This window comes from Nothobranchius furzeri, chromosome 4 (assembly GCF_043380555.1).
Source record: "Nothobranchius furzeri strain GRZ-AD chromosome 4, NfurGRZ-RIMD1, whole genome shotgun sequence".
In the NCBI taxonomy this organism is placed as follows: domain Eukaryota; kingdom Metazoa; phylum Chordata; class Actinopteri; order Cyprinodontiformes; family Nothobranchiidae; genus Nothobranchius; species Nothobranchius furzeri.
In genome coordinates this window covers 65,322,742-65,340,933 of record NC_091744.1, presented here as the reverse complement: position 1 = coordinate 65,340,933, position 18,192 = coordinate 65,322,742, and the positions used below count along the sequence as shown (strand labels likewise).

The following is an 18,192-nucleotide window of genomic DNA, read 5'->3' as shown; positions in this document are numbered from 1 at the left end:
AATAAAACGATTCTTTCTGTTTCAAGCTGCATTGTGATGAAGTAAGAAACTACTCTAGTAGAAATTAAAGTTACTCTAAATGTAGAGTATTTATGGAAAACATTATAATAAAGAAAAACTTTGGTAAACGTTCTTTATTTTGTTAAAATCTAGATCAACAGAGCCAGAGGTGCACAAACAGTCAACAATTTATTAAAAACCTGAAAGAAATGCAGCACTGCAGTACAAAACGTTACTCAGAGGGTAATTCAATCAACATTATACACTTTGAACACGTTTAATTTTGTTTTTCTAGCTTGTTGTTCACACCTCACATTTAAAATGAAAAATATTCTAGCATTCCACTGAATTTAACAAAAAATAATCATCTTACTGTTGATCAAAACACTCTTACATCCTTTTTGACTTTCTAATGTGAAATCAAAACCAACATGGAAGTATAAAATCTCACAGATACGATCAGTCTTTGCTGGAAAGTGAAGAGAGATATCACATTTTTGGTGTCCAGCTGATCATTTGTGGAGATACGCATCAAGCCAAAGATCCCCCGAGGTTTTCAGTGACCTGAAAAGGGAAGCCAGGAGAAAAGTGGAAAGTAAATAACCTAATCTGGTTCTAAAATATGTTCTTAAACTTCTGTTTTTTTATTTATTACACCTTGGATTTAGGTTTTGTTTTTCTCATCCTAACAGCTATTACCTGACAACATCAGTCATGCCTCTCCACAAATTTTTCATCTCGTATGAAACTCCATGCTTCTCACACAGAGCGTGGACCCTCTGTGACACTAGGTGGTAGTTGTGGCGCGGCATCGTGGGAAACAAACTTAGGCAAGAGAAAATAAAGCATGTGTCACTGCTGCGAGCTGAAAATTACTTCCTGACTTTAAACTTAAAGACAGTTTTGTCAGAAAACATGGACGTTTATGGGTTCTCATCTAAACTATCAGACTCACTGGTGTTCGATTTGAAAGTTGAGGTGTCCACAGAACCAGTCGTTGAACGCCGACTGCTCAATATTACATGTAGCTTTCAACTGAAATTCAAAAGGAGGCAAATTTGTTATTGTTATAGAGGATAAGGTTTTATCTTTGATGGTTGATAAATCAGAGCTCAGAGCTGAGCACTTAAAGACTGTTGCTGATGGCCTTGAACTGACTGCAGAGAAAGTGGCACATAACTGTGTCACACTGGAGCAGTCAACTGCACAGAGGACCAATGACGACCAACCAAACATACACTGTAAGAAATGAAATGTTGAATTTACCTAAACAAGTTGTGTCATCTGGTTCCACTAAACCTAGCTGAGAGCAAAGAGTAAAATACATTGTTATATGCTGTTATGTTTAAAGTAAATGGATATTATTTTTTACATTAAGGCAACTAGGTTTTGTAGAGCCAGTTGACCAGCTTGGTTAAGTAAGTGGGCGACGGTGGCACAGGAGTTAAGTGCTCGCCCCGTAATCGTAAGGTTGCAGGTTCGAGCCCCGCTCAGCATGTCGCTGTCGTTGTGTCCTTGGGCAAGACACTTAACCCACGTTTCCTGTTGGTGGTGGTCGGAGGGACCAGTGGCACCAGTGCTCGGCAGCCTCGCCTCTGTCAGTGCACCCCAGGGCAGCTGTGGCTACATCGCAGCTCATCCCCACCAGTGTGTGAATGTGTGTGTGAATGGGTGAATGACTGATTGTGCTGTAAAGTGCCTTGGGGGGTTCCAGGACTCTAGAGGGCACTATATCAAATACAGGCCATTTACCATTTAAATCCAGCATTTCATTTCTTACAGTGTACTTGTTTGCACACATTTGTAACCATGACTTCATCTGTGAGACTCTCATTAAAGAGTAAAAAAAAATCATATGTTTATGTTGTAGCAGGTACCTGCATGGTCAGCCAGTCCTGGCGCTTCTCATACTCGATCTCCATTGGGATGTGGTTCATCTGAGTCACCCACACAAAACATTGACTGTCTATAAATCTGTAAAATGTTAGACCAAAATAATCAATCCAAGTGTTTGATCTTTTAACAGTATGCAGAAAATGTTTTGTGAATGATTATTTTATGCTAATCGTCTATCTTGATTGAACTGATCAGTTATTACAACCAAAATAAAGATGAAATTCACATGATGGTTTTAGCACAATTACCTGACAAAGGTCAAAAGTGCCAATGAGCCAAAGAAGCCATACAGTGGACAATAAGAGCAGAAGAAGCGAAAGTAGTACGAAAAGGACCAAGCCACATCCTTAAAAAAGAAAGGAGAATCATTTCAATTTTTATTTTACTAAATTAACATTTAAACATTTTTAGAAGTCCTATAAAAAATAATAATTATAAATTTCACTGTGCCACACAGGTGGAAACTGCTAGAGTGAAGCCAATGCAGTTGACAAAAATTGCTGTTCCCCCCTCATCCACTAGGGGCTGGCTCCAAAATGAGGCAAGTTTCCATTGACTCCCATGTTAAAAATCCCAACTTCACAGCAGAAGTAAACATGTTTTTAAGTCTGATAAAAAAACTGTTCAGGTTTAATTGGTCAAGTTTACCATCATGACATCTCTGAAGGGATGAATATTTTTGTAACTGGAATGGTGGAATGGAATGGAGGGTTTATTTATACAATCATAGTGCCACACAGGGACTCGAATCTTACCACCCAGTCACGCTGGGAAAACATGGCCCTCATGATCTCAAACTGGAAGTAGAAAGGCATCAGCAGAGGTGGTCCGACTGCAAAAGGAAATATGTTTCATTACTGGAAAGTTTTAGGTTGTTGATTTTGTTTGAATGATTTGAAAAGATTGAAGTCAAACATACCAAGAAAGAAGTATTGGTGTTGGTGATTATAGGGCAGGTATTTGATCTTTTTAGTGCCGTACTGTAACAGAGAGTTAGGTTATTTACATTCATGGTGATTAGCAGTAGAAGCTCACTTCTCCAGTCAGAACTAATCTCTGTTTCTTCATACTGAGGACAATCAAAGAGATATCCATGACTGATCAAATATTTTTCACATTCATTAAGAAAGTTATCATTGGCTTAGAGCCCAACAAGCTTCTGTCGGATCACGTCAAGGCTACTGCTGCTTTGATTTTTTACGTGATCACATTCTTCATTCCAGCTTTTAACTTTAATTTCCTGACAGTATGTCAATAACTGAAACTAAAACTATTTTATTGGAATAATTCATCTTTAGTGAAGCACTGATAGCATTTTCTTTAGAAATAAATGGGAAGGCCTAATAAATTAATATTTGTGTCATTCGTTTCAAAATTTATCTCTAAAATTGTTTTATTCTGACATTTCTATGAGATGCCTTTAGAAAAGTTCAGTTCATCTTTAATAATATAAACATAAATATTGACCGACTCAAATCCTCAGTTTTGATATTTCTGAATTAAAGGATTTAAAATCTGGGTTTCTATCAACTTCTCACCTCCACAGGTTGAGTGTTTCCAAGGACAAAAACATGCAACATGTTGACATCAGGATCCTTCCTGAAGACATTTGGTTTGGCGTGATGCTGGAAATGTCGATGGTTCCACCAGTTGGCTGAAGCTCCCTGTAAAACAGAGATCGTCTACATAAACTTTGTAAAAAGGCACATCTGGAACCTGTAAAGATTACCTTTATATGCCCCATAACAAACTTGTGCACCAGATGATTCCACTTGGACTTCTTGAAGACGGAAAGGTGACCAAAGTCATGCTGCAACCATCCAGCCTGTGACTGATGGGGAAGAAATAACTGTGCATTGGAAAGTTTAAATAAGCATAAATACCCATTTAATGAGTTCATTTGATGAAATCACCTGAGCTATTCCCAGAAACAAGGAGGAAAGTAGAGTCAGAGTCCAACTCGTCCCCCAGTAGGAGACCATCAGCCAGGCGAGGACCTCTAGCAGAAGGATGTGACCCAGTTGGAGGCAGAAGAACAGAGGCTTGGACTGAAACAGACCCTCCTTCTCCACCTGAGCTCTTAAATGTTCAAAATCTTCCATGATTTTTTCCTGGAAGTAAAATAAAAGGAACATTTTTAAGCTGAAATGATAAAACTAATCTAGATTTTCAGAAATCTCTCCTGCAAGTGAAATTTCTAACTTTTTATGTGAATTTAAGAAAACTCACATTTTTAGTCCCATCCTGGCTCGGTTCTGTCGTTGCCAACTCTCCAACCAACAGAGGCTTCAGAAACTTCTGTACAAACCTCAGGTCTGGATGAAAAGCACTGAAAGGCTCCTGGAAAATAAAAATATTCATACATAATTTTTTTTATTTAGAAAGATCATTAGGATTATTAGAATTTTGCATTGTTGCAACAAAAATGTCACCGTTACTTTTAATCAAAAAGCTGATTGTTCCATCTTTCAGTTCTTTTTAAAACACAGAAAATGTTTATTTACCTGCAACATTTTGTTTGCGGCTGCAAACATCGTCAGGCTGGCGCCGATGGTAGCATCACTTCCTTCGTTTATCCGTGGGCAGCAGAGGACGTACTGCACATGGATAAATGAAGGAAGTGATGCCACCATCGGCGCCAGCCTGATGACGTTTGCAGCCGCAAACGAAACGTTGCAGGTAAATAAACCTTTTCTGTGTTTTAAAAAGAACAGAAAGATGGAATTTGAAACTCAACACAGCAGGAACACACCAAAGATGTAAAAAGCTGAGTGTTTAAAACATTTACTAATCTGTCAAACTGATTAACCTCATGATGTCAGCTGTATTTTAATCCGATTTGTTTATGCATCAGTGGGAAGTAGGTTCACAAACATAAAACTTGAGCAGATTCAAGGACAGATCAGATAATAAATTGCATGGAAATCTTTGGAAGACCTTCGAAAAGCTTCAGTATCTACTCATCTGAATAAAAGAACACCACAGTAACTACCACCCAGCAATCACATCAGCTGGCGTCCTTAGATAAATAAACCCAAAACACTTCAAAGATAAATATTCATGAAAAGAAAATTTTAGATGTTCATAAAACGTATCTCTTGTGTCTAAACTATTCTTATTAACCAGAACAGCCATAAACATGAGCATAAATAAACCGTATGTGGTCAGAATGACATTGAGATAATCACATGGAGTGATCTGATTACAGGTCACAGCCAGTTACACGTAAAGCCTCCTGGTCAAAGGTCACCCTCATCCACCTAACATCAGAAACTCTGGTTCCTACGACAGAAATATCATGTGAGGTAATAATAATAATGATCAACATCCATAATTCATGATTTTTAATTTTTTTTTCAAAGTAGAATGAATAGAATCCGCTCTTTAACTCACAGACTATACAGAAGAACACCACAAACATCTTCTTGATGTTTAAAGGTCAACACAACTCAGATTAACATATCTTATACTCACCCATTGTTTATGTAAAGTTAAGATGCAGAAGCTTTGTGTGTGTGTGTGTGTGTGTGTGTGTGTGTGTGTGTGTGTGTGTGTGTGTGTGTGTGTGTGTGTGTGTGTGTGTGTGTGTGTGTGTGTGTAAAGCGAAGAATGACCTCTTTGGTCCCAAATGACTCAGGCCATTATCCAGAAATCCTGCTGGATCTTCATCCCATCAACTCAAACTGAGGCTTGTGGCTGACTGATGGTTTCATATGAAGATTTCACTATGTGTGAATATCTTATATCCATTAAATCACACTGAGAAGAATTATAAGGCAGTTTTTAAATGAATGAAGATCTTTAATATGACTAAGTTGGCATCTGAAAAATCATAATCCAACTCAATAAAGTTGCAAGTGGATGTTCCGGAGGATTTACGGCGAGTTACAGAATATCCAACATTTGTTCACTTTTACAGGCCTTAATCTGCATTTTATGCATTAAAGTTTTATTATAGCACATAATTCACAATTTGTATGAATGATTTGTTGAAATCAAAGGTTATCAGAAGGAAACCTTTCTTTAAAAACAAAACAGCCTGCTCGAGCCACTTGTAAATATTTATTGCATATACTAATGCATTTTTACTTTGTTTTAGATAAATTAATAATGTTCTTTTGAGGATCTAGATTTTGTGTAGCTCTGTGTGTAAAAGTTGTATATTCACCGTAGCATCCTCTCCAGCGTAGTGACTGATGACCCGAGCCCCTCCCGGATGCCTTCTGGCCCACTGAGTGATGTTATACACCTTCCTGTTGATGACCAGCCACTGGTCGTTCCTGCTGCAGTGTTTCTGGACCTCCTCCCAGGTGTAAACACCTGTCCCCTTCCTGCTCACTGGTTCTCCCTGCTCAGTCTGCTGACCTCCACCTCCCATCCTCTCTGATCCCTGGATCTGCCTGTGCTCCAATTAACTAGTATGCTCCCAAATCTCACGCTTGGATGTGACAAAAGAGAAATGTCCTTAAATCTGTGAACATGATCTGAAAAAAAGAGGAGGCACAGAACACAGATTTATTAAAAATTAAATTAGACATTAACTATGAAATCCAACAGCCAGGAAATTAAGCAGCTGGAACAAACTGAAAACTAAAGGAAATAGGTGACATGTATAAAGTAAATAAAAGGCACTGATATTTCTCACTTACATAAACCAGGTGTTGCCTTGGTAACTCTCCCTTGTGACCTCTGTATGCTGCTGCTCACCACAGACCAGCTTCAAGCATCGTATAACTCTTCCTTTGTCTGTCTTCCAGGCTGCTTTCATCCTCTTAGACAAAACAAACTCCCATCAAGCCGTTTGGGCGTTTCTGACCAATCGGCACTCAGCTGTCTCATATTTGGACCACTGGTGGTGATGAGATAGGCTCAGTGAGCTTCCCATCTGAGCATCACAAGGTTGTCTGAGCAACCAAAAGGAAACAACCAGCTGGAGGACAAATAACTCACCAGGTTTAGGAGGGAGATGCTGGTGGTTCCTTAGAAAGCAAAGACTTCTGTCAGAACAGCAGCTTATTGTTTTCAATCCTCTGGTGTTTTTTGTCCACGGTGGAGATTTTATTAGTCCTTCTTTCTTGTTGATAATTTTCCTTCAATTTTTTTTGGCACTTTCGTATCACCATCTTATTGTCATGCGTTCTCATGACAGGGTGTGCACTTATGTTTGGGCCGCCTTGTCCATCAGCTCAAAAACTGAGACCAAATCCAAGAAATGTATTGCAGTAAAATCGGTGCTTAAGACTGGGAAAAAGAGACAGTCTTGTCTAAAACATTTAAGTTCACACAACCTCCAGAGATAACAAGTAAAACTCTGAGAAGAGACACTATCGCTTATCAACACAGCTGTGAAAACAACGGCGCCATCCATGGCCACAGCATTAGAGCTGGGATGACCTGGCTTACCCCTCACCACGTGTGGTAAAAACACGCCAGCGAATCTTACTCTGCATTCACATCCTGTGTTCAAAGGTCAGGGGCTTTTTTGGCTTTTATCCAGTAGTTTCGATGAAAGTAGAGGAAAGTTTATTTAAAGCAGCTATGATGCCTGTCAAACAGCATGCATATGGCAGCAGATTAGCATGTAACCTTTATAGGCTTCTATCTGTGGCTAACCCTAACCCTAATGAGGAGAAAAGAAAGAATACAAACTAAAGATTTATGCAGAACTCAGACAAAAGCTACCAACTCGAACAGAAACTCAGGAGGATAAAATATTCTGCTACTTACTGGTAAAGGAATCTAACACATTGGTTTGTAGCTTAGCTCTCTTTCTATAAACATCTTAAAGGTGTGAGACACTCGTTTAATCACATCTTTTGTCGTGGTCTCTAGTGGGAATCTGGAGGGAAAAAGCCATGGTGCACCATTTTCAGGCACTAGCAAATTTTCAGATCAGAGGAGAGCTTCCGGCTGCAGGATTTGGACTGGAGTCTTACGTCCCGATATTTGGACATATTTTCTCAGACTGGCTAACAGCAATGCGACTCTACAACTGACTCTGTTTGCTCTGCAACAAGTGGTGGCTAGTAAACTTTTTTTGGGTTGGGCTAATGTTTCCCGTCTGTTTTCAGATGTGCTAACCACATATCACCACTAGAGGGTGGAACATACGTGACCATTCTCATGCATCACACAGTGAACCCGACGGATCTGGTAGCAGGTCCACGAGAATTTCCAGCAGCAAAGTATTTCCAAATACTTGCTTAATATTCTCTGATGTATGCAAACTGCACACGTACTTAATGGGAAGAGGCGTATCTTAACAATAGAATCCACATTTTCTTCCTCAACACCAAATGCCAACAATAAGCTGCCAAATGAAAAGTAAAACAAAGCTAAGATCATGAAGCCAAAAGGGTAAATTCAGTCTGAACTTTGCTGGTTTATGGTCATTATAATCTGTGTTATAGTAAAAAAAAATCTCCTCGGTTTGTGTAATCCTTTGTCCCAACGTCACATTAAGCAGATTCTTGGGTGTTTTTATCTCCCGGAGAGAGTTAACAAATCTCTGATACCACATTCCATCATTTTGTGGTTCTCCGTAATAAAAATCTCCACGAGGTGTACTCAGCTGCTCTAAAACAAACAAAGAACAGTGAGCTAAAAAAAAAAAAGAGAGAGAGATGAACTGTGGAGAGCTTCAGGTGAAGATCCAGAGCTGAGCTGAGACTTTGCCCGGTTTCGGTTGCAAACCTCTACAAACAAAGACTATCCTAATCTTTGTAATGGAGGGGGGATCCAGCACGAATGCACCAGTTCTAGCATAGGTCTATGTTAAAGATTGCTATGACAGAAAAGGAACAGAAAATACATAATGGGACGTTTCAGTTGTCTTCAGAGTGTGAGACAACATTTTTAAACTACACTTAAATGCAGATTACATGCAGCACTTATAGTTTGTACGATGTGTAGATCGTTTATCTTAATTCTAATGTTTGTTTGTTTTTTAAATATATCTAGTGGTTCTTTTCTTCTTCTACCTGTGAGACTGGTGGGGCGGTGCCCTAGCACCCCCCATGGATGAGCCACCACTGTCTGCAACGTTGCTGTTTTATCTTCAGAAATAAGCCTGGAGGAGTTCTGCCGTGTGGTGGAGTTGTTAATGCAAACTTTTTTGTAAGCTTCTACCAGTCGATACGCTCTCTGCTGTTTCCTGGATGCCTAAACCAACAACAGCCTTCCCAGTCACAAGTCAAGATGGGTGAGTCCATGACTGTTAAGCGACAGTGTTTCTAATCCTAGGTTCATCATTTATTTTCTATCAGAAGCTAATGCAGGAGACAGGTGTAGGAGACTATTTTCATGGTAACCATAAATAAGCAGAAACAATAGGCCTTCACAGCTGCAATCTGCTCTGGCCTAATAATGATTACAAAATGTTTTTTTTCAGTTAACCACGCCTTTAAACAGTACTACCCAAACAGTTCTTTTTGACCTTGAAGCTGTCACGATTCACACACGGAGGAGGGGTGACGTCAGCCGGGAGGTCATGTGAAATATTCTGTTCCCCTGTGTCGGGAGGTCACACTTCAGGCTATCTTCACAACATTTGTGATCGACTTTTATGGGAAAATTATGTAATGTAATAATGTCATACTTGTGATGTATTTTTTAGCTATATGTCCTCCTAAAAACAATAAAAGGTACAGTAAAAACATTCTTGTTCACTCTTTTCTTATAATTTTTGAGAGTTATGTAAAAGGATGTAATCTCACTCAGTTGAACCATTTTTTATTTGAGATTGTTTAGTCCTCATAATGGACAATAAGTTGTGTGAATTAGGAAATATTTGCTCTTGATTGCCTGAGGAAAACAGAATATTTCAGGGGAACATAATTTCCCACAACACCTGTTTCACGTGGATCTGAGAGCAGAGTTGTAAACAAGCTGACTGCCGTTACCAGCTAACGGATATGAAGTGATCACTGGCTGCATGTTAGCCAAGGCTAGCAAAGGAGGGTTGGCGAGTCGGGGACACACCGTGGAGATCAAGTAAACAATGCTGATTTAGCCATCAGCTAATTGTGGCTCCTAGCTGGTGTGAGCCACGGCGGAGATGGACATCACTAGCTGCCTATTAACCATGGCTAATGAAGGAGGGTTGGCTAGACAGCCTGATAGGATTGTAGTCATCCCAAACGTCTTCGGTTTAGGGATCATGAAGGCCACTGTGCTCTTATAGGAACCTTAAGTACAGCAGATGTTTTTTGTAACCTTGGCCAGATCTGTGCCTTTCCACAATTCTGTCTCTGAGCTCTTCAGTCAGCTCCTTTGACCTCATGATTCTCATTTGCTCTCATATGCATTGTGAGCTGTAAAGTCTTATATGGACAGATGTGTGGATTTCCTAATCAAGTCCAACCATTTAAATCAAACACAGCTGAACTCCAATGAAGGTGTTTGACTATCTTCAGGAAGAAACACCTGAGTTAAATATAGTGTAAAAGCAAAGGGTCTTCTCTAATAAATCTGCAAAAATTTCTACAAGTCTGTGTTTTTCTGTCAACATGGGGTGCTGTGTGTACGTTAACGAGGGAAAAAAATAATTTAATCTATTTTAGCAAATGGCTGCAACATAACATAGTGAAAAATTGACGGGAGTCTGAATAATTTCTGCACCTCAAGACATGCAAGAAAAGTGTGTGAGGGTTTTCATCCAGCCTCCGAACACTAAAAAAATCAGTCTGACATCAAAATATTCAGAGATCAAAAATATATTTTATTGGAGTACAATTTTTTTTTCATTGATCAAAGAAAACAACAAAACTACAGTAAACATACTTGTGCTTTTAAACCACAGCCTGAGGCTGTTTTCTATCGGAAAATGTATACTAATGACTAACTGAGCTAGGGTGAGTTCACGCTGTACCTTTAAAAACGTAATTAGGTCACAACTTTTTCATGTAGCAAGATGATGCTTCAAGCTAACGTCAAACAAGAAAACGTTCATGTAAAAAAGATAGAGTTGGTGATCTAAGAGTAATAAAAGTCACGCAGGATCAACCTGGATAATTAATTTAATGGATGAAATGTCATTATACAGCAACTACACATGGTTGTCACTTTATTTATTACTTTTTATGTTTAAGCTTAAAGAAATACCCCGTAGTTTCATCTAACCAAACACATTAAATCTGTACAAGTACTGTGGATGATGTTCTTGTTGTTGTTACTTCTCAGCTTTTTGCTTCAATTCATTGAATCAAAACTCAGAACTAAATGTGTTTACTGAGAGCAAATATCAGAAAAGCCTCAATGCATTTTGTAAAAAGTAGCAAATGTGTAGATTTTTTTTAACAGATTGTAGACATTCATAAAAACCTGCAATGCAACATTTTGTGAAATTGGGTCATTTTAAGTAAAGATGCTATCAATAAAATGTATGCAGCATTATTTTTTATGACGCTCAAACTATGATAGCAATAAAATATTTATAATTTTACTTCAAATACAAAAATGCACAGAAACAAGGATGATGTTCAGGCAAAAGTTGCTAAATCAGGACCTTTCAATAAAATAAAATACATTACCATGGTTAAAACCCTTTGGTCTATATAATATTTTATAGCATCATGTTTTGTCCAGAAACCCCCAGTTTGTAGGGTGCATGAAGATTGACATTTCATACATAAACAGAAAAAAATAATAATAAAATAAACTTATGGTAAACAGATAATTTATGATTGTTAACATACTTAGTTTTAGAATTCTGTCACAATAAAAGAAAAACAGCCAGTTAAATAAATATTTTACCATATTTGTCAGTTTTATTCGAACCATGATGCTACTTTTAATTTTTTTTACTCTATAAATGAATGAAATCAACTCAACAAACAAAGAATTTATACATTTCATATGATTGGAGGCACACAGGTACAGTACAATCAGTTTTCATTCAGAACGGAGGAAGAAGAATCAGATGTTTGCTCTGCAGCTGATCACTTGTGGAGATACGCGTCAAGCCAAAGATCCCCCGATTTTTTCAATGAACTGAAAAATAAGCAAGCAAAAGTGGATAAAATATCAGTTAACTGCACAATCTGACGATGAAACAACATCTTTATCCTTGTTTGTATAAATAGACTTCAGCTTATGTTAACTCGTGTATTTTTCCTTTCTGTTTCTCGATCTGCCAGTGAGTTAGTACCTGACAACATCAGCCATTCCTCGCCACAAACTTTTGATCTCGTAAGAAACGCCGTGTTTCTCACACAGGGCACGGACCCTCTGGGCCACCAGGTGGTAGTTGTGGCGCGGCATCATGGGAAACAAACTTGACAGGGAGAAAAAAAAATCAAATGTGTTTTACGTAAATGTAACACCAGTCAATTTTCCTTGGGATTTATGTTGAAAAGTAGATCTTACGGTTCACGTTTTTATGAATTCTTGTTCTAGCAGCTTACATCTTACAGCTCTTTTTGGTATTATCCTGTATGTTTTATTAGACAAATTATAACTAATATCTAGTTCAACAACCTCTGGTATTAATTTCAGACATGGACTTATATGTTCAAGGCTTTTCCTCATAATCAAACCCTTCCATGTAACATTATCTTCATCCTGATGTACTCTGCACTCCACCTTAAAGTGACAATATGTAGTTTTTACTGTTAATATCTGGAAATATCCATCAAAATGTTGTTGAAAATTAATGAAACGATGCCCAGTTGTTGAAAAATATTGGTGGCTTCGTAACATATAACCATAAAAACAGGGCCTAAAATAGAGAGCGGCTCTAAGTCTCTGGGCGACGCCAAATTAAACACCATGTTTCCTTCTACGGGAGCCCGTGAGGACAAAACACATTTACTGATTTGTAGCAAGCTGTTACAAAACGTTGTCATTCATAAAAGTTGTTGTTTTACACATTTATCTTTCACTCATTGCTGTCCTGGAGGTAGAGTGATCTGACCCTAACCCAAACCCAAAAATTGTGCTCCTGGGATTTTTGACCCTAATGGCCCCCGACCTAATGTTGGTAAGGTCTTACTCTAATACAGATATACAGCTTACTTGCAATGATTTAGGTATTTACTGCCCGCTATCGCCAGGGACACCATCACTTTACTGAACTGTGCCGTGGCTTCATCAAAGGTTTTGACTCATTTATTATCCTTGCCATAGAAGACTCCACCAGGGGCTGCCACCCCAGACAACACCCAGGATCAAGGTGATATTCAAACCCTTCCATCAAATAAAGTTGATAATTCCACTAAGGGGATTACTCCAACTCTAAAGTCACCAGATGGCCAAAATATTCCACCACAAATGCAATGCGCTTCAGGAAAACTTACTGGTGTTCGATTTGAAAGTTGAGGTGTCCGCTGAACCAGTCGTTGAAGAAGGACTGCTCAATGTTACATGTGGCTTGTAGCTGAAAAAGAACAAAGTAGTGCAAATGTGGGGATGCATGAAGGGTTGATTTGCAAAAAACAGATCCAGAACATTTTAAAATAAAATCACCAAACTTTATTTTGACCTAAATCACCCAAAGAAAATAATAAAAAGATGAACATTAAAGCAAACACAAGACCCAGGCAGTCAGCTAAATGGAGATAAGACAGGAACGTAGAGCTCAAAAGAACAAAGTAACCGATGCTGAATCAATCTTCAATCCAACTGAACGTTTCTCTTTGGAGCAGCTGAATGAACTGTTTCATGACCAACAAGTCTAACTTTTACCAGACTGAAGCAGGTACCTGCATGGTCAGCCAGTCCTGACGCTTCTCGTACTCAATCTCCATTGGGATGTGGTTCATCTGAGTCACCCATACAAACCAGTGACTTTCTAAAAACCTGTTGAAGAAACAAAAACAATCATTCAACAAATACATCAGGTGACTGAAAAGTACAGGCCCAAAATCAAATATAAGTATTATTTTATTATAGCACATCAATGGTCTTAAATGATAGTGAGGCAATATAAAAAGAGTATAATTCCTTTACTTATTTACCTGACAAAGGTCATGAGCGCCAACGAGCCGAAGAAGCCGTACAGTGGAGTGTAACAGTAGAAATAGCGGAAGTAATACGACAGGGAACAAACCAAATCCTTCAAAATAAATAAAAAATAAATACAGTTTTGAGTTCATTTAGTCACAGTCATTTTATATTTAAACAATTATAAGTGCATCAAATGCTAATCTGAAATAATAACCAGCATCAAGGTTTTGTTGCATCTGAACTGGAATCTTACCGCCCAGTGACGGTGAGTAATCATGGTTTGCATGATCTGAATGTGAAAGTAAACTGGGATGAGCAGCGGCGGTCCCACTGCAAAGGAAATGTGATTTATTCCAAGAAATCCTTTACTTTTATTTTAGTGCTTTTATCTTTCACTTCAAGCAGACTTACCGAGAAAGAAGTATTTATGTTGGTGATTATAGGGCATGTGTTTGATCTTTTTAATGCCGTACTGTAACAGAGAGTTCAGAGTTAGATCAGCAGGTGAGCTGTGTGTAATGGTAAAGATGCCTGTGCTACTCACCTCCACAGGTTGGGTGTTTCCAAGCACAAAAACATGCAACATGTTGACATCAGGGTCCTTCCTGAAGATGTTTGGCTTGGCGTGATGCTGGAAATGTCGATGGTTCCACCAGTTGGCTGAAGCTCCCTGAAAAATAATCAGTTTTTGTTTGACATAAAAACAGACTTTCAGAAATCTAGAAGGGTTACCTTTAAATGCCCGATGACAAACTTGTGCACCAGGTGATTCCATTTGGACTTCTTGAAGACAGAAAGGTGACCGAAGTCATGCTGCAACCATCCGGCCTGCGACTGATGAAGCAGACGATGAAGGATCATTAGACATTTTTAATGACATTTTTTGATGTTTTTTGAGTAACATGAATTTTATTTATGCTACCTGAGCAGTTGCCAGCATCACTGCACACAGTAATGTCAGCGTCCAGCTTGTCCCCCAGTAGGAGACCATCAGCCAGGCGAGGACTTCCAGCAGCAGGATGTGACCCAGATGGAGGCAGAAGAACAGAGGCTTGGACTGAAGCAGACCCTCCTTCTCCACCTGAGCTCGTAAATGTTCAAAATCCTCTATGATTGTTGCCTGGAAGCAGAGAAGAAGAAACAAACTAAAGCTGAAAACTTCCTGATTGGAACTAAAGGAACACATAGGCCAAATGTAACTTTTAACAAATTGTGATCATTTTTATCACAATTGTGTAGATTTTGTTGTTACTATTTTAAACAAAGTGTCTGAACAACATGTCAAGTTTTTTACAATTAAGCCTGTTTCTGCATGTTTAAATGTCACCAGGTCATTCACAATTATTCACCAAAGGCAGGATCCTGTGGTTTAACCCTCTCAGGCTCAAAATAAGTTTTGATAAAAGGACGAACAACTAAGTCCTTCAGGGGTACTTCTGAGTTTAAAAATGCTCATTAAATACGTATGTGGAGTAACCTGGTAGGTAGGTTGTTACGTCGCAAATCTGCAACGCCTGCCTCCAGAGGGTTAAGCAAACTATCTGACTTCCTGTCTACGTAGGAGATGAGTGCAAAAACTCACATCTTTATTCCGATCCTGGTTTGGCTCGGTCACTGCCAACTCTCCAACCAGCAGAGGCTTCAGAAACTTTTGCACAAACCTCAGTTCAGGGTGAAAAGCAGTGAAAGCCTCCTGTGAAACATAAAAAATCTCAGTAATTTTAGAAATACAGAAAAACATCTGGAAAAAAATACAGGCTTCATGCATGATTTTTTTTTACAATTTTCATTTTATTTTCATTGAACTAACTAAAATTCTAGCAACATTTAACCGATTAAACCTGTAAAAGTGGACATGGTGTGCACTTTGTGCCTTTTCACCAGGTTCTTATGGCACTATTTTAAAATTTAAAACATCCCCTGGTTTTATTTTAAGATATAAATACCAGAATGTGCATTATTCTTATCCAGAAAGACAATAAACAGGAGTAGAAATAAATCATGACATTTAGAGATAATATTGTGCTATGGGGTGATCTGTTTATTACAGGTCACACTCAAGTTACACGTAAAGACTGGTCAAAGATCACACTTGTCCAGTTAACATCAGTTGTATAAGTGAATACAAATAATATTTTATATTATATCTGTATTTTCTTTGTTTAATTAAATTGCAGCCCAGTTCAAAAGTGTCTATTAATAACAATATCACACACAACATCTTAGAGGTTCTCAAATAAGATCCTTTGCTTTAAGAATTAGGTCAATAGCCTTGGCTGAACGGCAACACATGATATTTTACACTTTCATCATTTATTTAACAGAAAGTTAAGATGCAGAAGCTGTGTGTGCAAAACAAAGAATGACCTTCATGCTCTCAAATGATGAGGAGCCTGGTGAGGCATTGCTGATCCAACACACCTGATCCTCATCACATCAGCTCATTAGAACCATGACGACGGTATATGGATGTATGAACATTGTACACAATAACACCAGCACGGCCACAAGCACCATAATAAACTTCAGACTAACATGACCAGGTGGACCACAAGCAAAGAGTCGCACAACACAAACGCCAACAATGACAGTTGTGTGTGAGTTTCATCTGTCTGAAACTTCAGCCAGATGTTTTCCTTGGAAGAAAAACGGATTGACATCTGTTCATAAATGAATGGCTGCAGGTGGCAACAAACCTGTAAGAAAACACCAGTGTTCCTCCTAAAGTTTGGTGGGAGGCTGAGAGGTGCTGAAAAAACCCCACAGAGGTTTTTTTTTTGTTTGTCTTTTTTAACCCTCATATGTCCATGTTCTTCATCCTTGTATTAGTTATTCATTTGTGCCAATACCAACAACGATAAAGTAATAATGATGTGATAATAATGTCCAACCTTTTATTCAAACTTTACCACAAATTTTAGATTTGTTGGTATTTTTCTGTTTAGTTCACTCCGTAGCGCAACTGCAGGTTAAAGACCTGCAGATGTTTTGTTAACTAAATAATGACTCACTGGAGTTCTAGTTGTTATTTCAGGTGTAAAACTTGAAAAGAAAAAATATGCATGATGCAAATTAATAGCATTAGGTTTCTCTTTTTAAACAATTAAATTTAATTACCGTAGCATCTTCTCCAGAGTAGTGACTGATGACCCGAGCCCCTCCTGGATGCCTTCTGGCCCACTGAGTGATGTTATACACCTTCCTGTTGATGACCAGCCACTGGTCGTTCCTGCTGCAGTGTCTCTGGACCTCCTCCCAGGTGTAAACACCTGTCCCCTTCGCGCTGCCCGGTTCATCCGGGTCATTCTGCTGACCTCCACCCCCCATCCTCTCCGGATCTCTGCGCTCTAAAAGGACCTGTCCGCTCCAAAGTCTCACACCTTGGTGCAACAAAACGCGCCTCAAACCGTCTGCAGAAAGTATTGGGCGAAGCTTTCAGCGTGACTCACTGAATTAAAAAGAAACACAAGTGCAGCAATGTATTAATATTTAATGCTGAAATCCGACATCCAGCGAACTGTAAGAAGCAAAATTAATGAAATCATTAACAAATCAAATGAGCTCATTGATTAAACAATGTTTTATCTAATAAAAATACATTTTGAATAGTTTTCATGTTTACAAACTTACATAATCCTGGTTTTATCTCGGTAACTCGGCTGTTGTCACATGAACACACTCATTCTGAGCTCCAGTTCGGTTTTGACTCGATTCAAATAGAAGCACATTAAATCCCATCCTTCAACTGGCTTTCCTCATAGGCTGCAGTCATCGTCTCATTCATCCTCTCAGACAGAACAAACTCTGGACCGATCATTCGAGCGTTTCTGACCAATCAGCGCTCAGCTGTCTCATGCTGCAGCGCCGGTGGCCAAGAGGTGGCGGGTGCAATAGGCTCAACGAGCTCCCATCTAGGGCCGTCAGAGCGGGCAAAGGATGCATGCAGCTGGGGGACGTGGATCCATGATGGGAGATGCTGCAATAAACGCTCTTTACCTCCAATTATAGATTATCAGACTCACATGTCTGAGGTAAATGTCTTGGGAGGGGAAAATGAGGTCGATCATCTGGTCAAACGCAGCACTGCTGACAGATGTTTTATTTTTAAAAGCTGCAAGAAACTTTCAATATACTGAGCTGGAAAATGCTGAGAAACCACATCCATAATTTTGTTGACGAAATTTTCGTTTTTGAGTGAAAATATGCAGATATAAATGAAACAAATATAAATGAAATGAGATTTAAATTAATTAAGCTATTTTATTCTACAATAAAGGCTAAATGATGATGATTATTGATCAACATTTTTGTGGAATAATAAAAAATGTCAATGGAAAGTGACAGTAACAAAAA

The 18,192-nt window shown here is 38.7% G+C and overlaps 2 protein-coding genes across 2 annotated transcripts; both read right to left on the bottom strand.

The window, feature by feature from the left end:
- Positions 1 to 119: 119 nt before the first annotated feature.
- Positions 120 to 6,980, bottom strand: LOC107388686 (acyl-CoA Delta-4 desaturase). The gene is made up of 13 exons (XM_015964322.3): positions 6,546 to 6,980; positions 6,065 to 6,380; positions 4,126 to 4,236; positions 3,810 to 4,007; positions 3,626 to 3,727; positions 3,435 to 3,560; positions 2,816 to 2,876; positions 2,652 to 2,728; positions 2,145 to 2,242; positions 1,878 to 1,974; positions 956 to 1,035; positions 700 to 825; positions 120 to 564 (listed from the first exon to the last, which is right to left on the bottom strand). Exons 2-13 carry the CDS (start codon positions 6,272 to 6,274, stop codon positions 513 to 515), a joined length of 1,338 nt encoding a protein of 445 aa, XP_015819808.1. The 5' UTR covers positions 6,275 to 6,380; positions 6,546 to 6,980; the 3' UTR covers positions 120 to 512.
- Positions 6,981 to 10,597: 3,617 nt separating this feature from the next.
- Positions 10,598 to 17,644, bottom strand: LOC107388683 (acyl-CoA Delta-4 desaturase). The gene is made up of 13 exons (XM_015964319.3): positions 17,470 to 17,644; positions 16,957 to 17,287; positions 15,422 to 15,532; positions 14,762 to 14,959; positions 14,572 to 14,673; positions 14,384 to 14,509; positions 14,251 to 14,311; positions 14,093 to 14,169; positions 13,851 to 13,948; positions 13,596 to 13,692; positions 13,191 to 13,270; positions 12,044 to 12,169; positions 10,598 to 11,886 (listed from the first exon to the last, which is right to left on the bottom strand). The coding sequence occupies exons 2-13, from the start codon at positions 17,164 to 17,166 to the stop codon at positions 11,835 to 11,837; spliced, it is 1,338 nt and encodes a 445-aa protein (XP_015819805.1). The 5' UTR covers positions 17,167 to 17,287; positions 17,470 to 17,644; the 3' UTR covers positions 10,598 to 11,834.
- Positions 17,645 to 18,192: the final 548 nt, after the last annotated feature.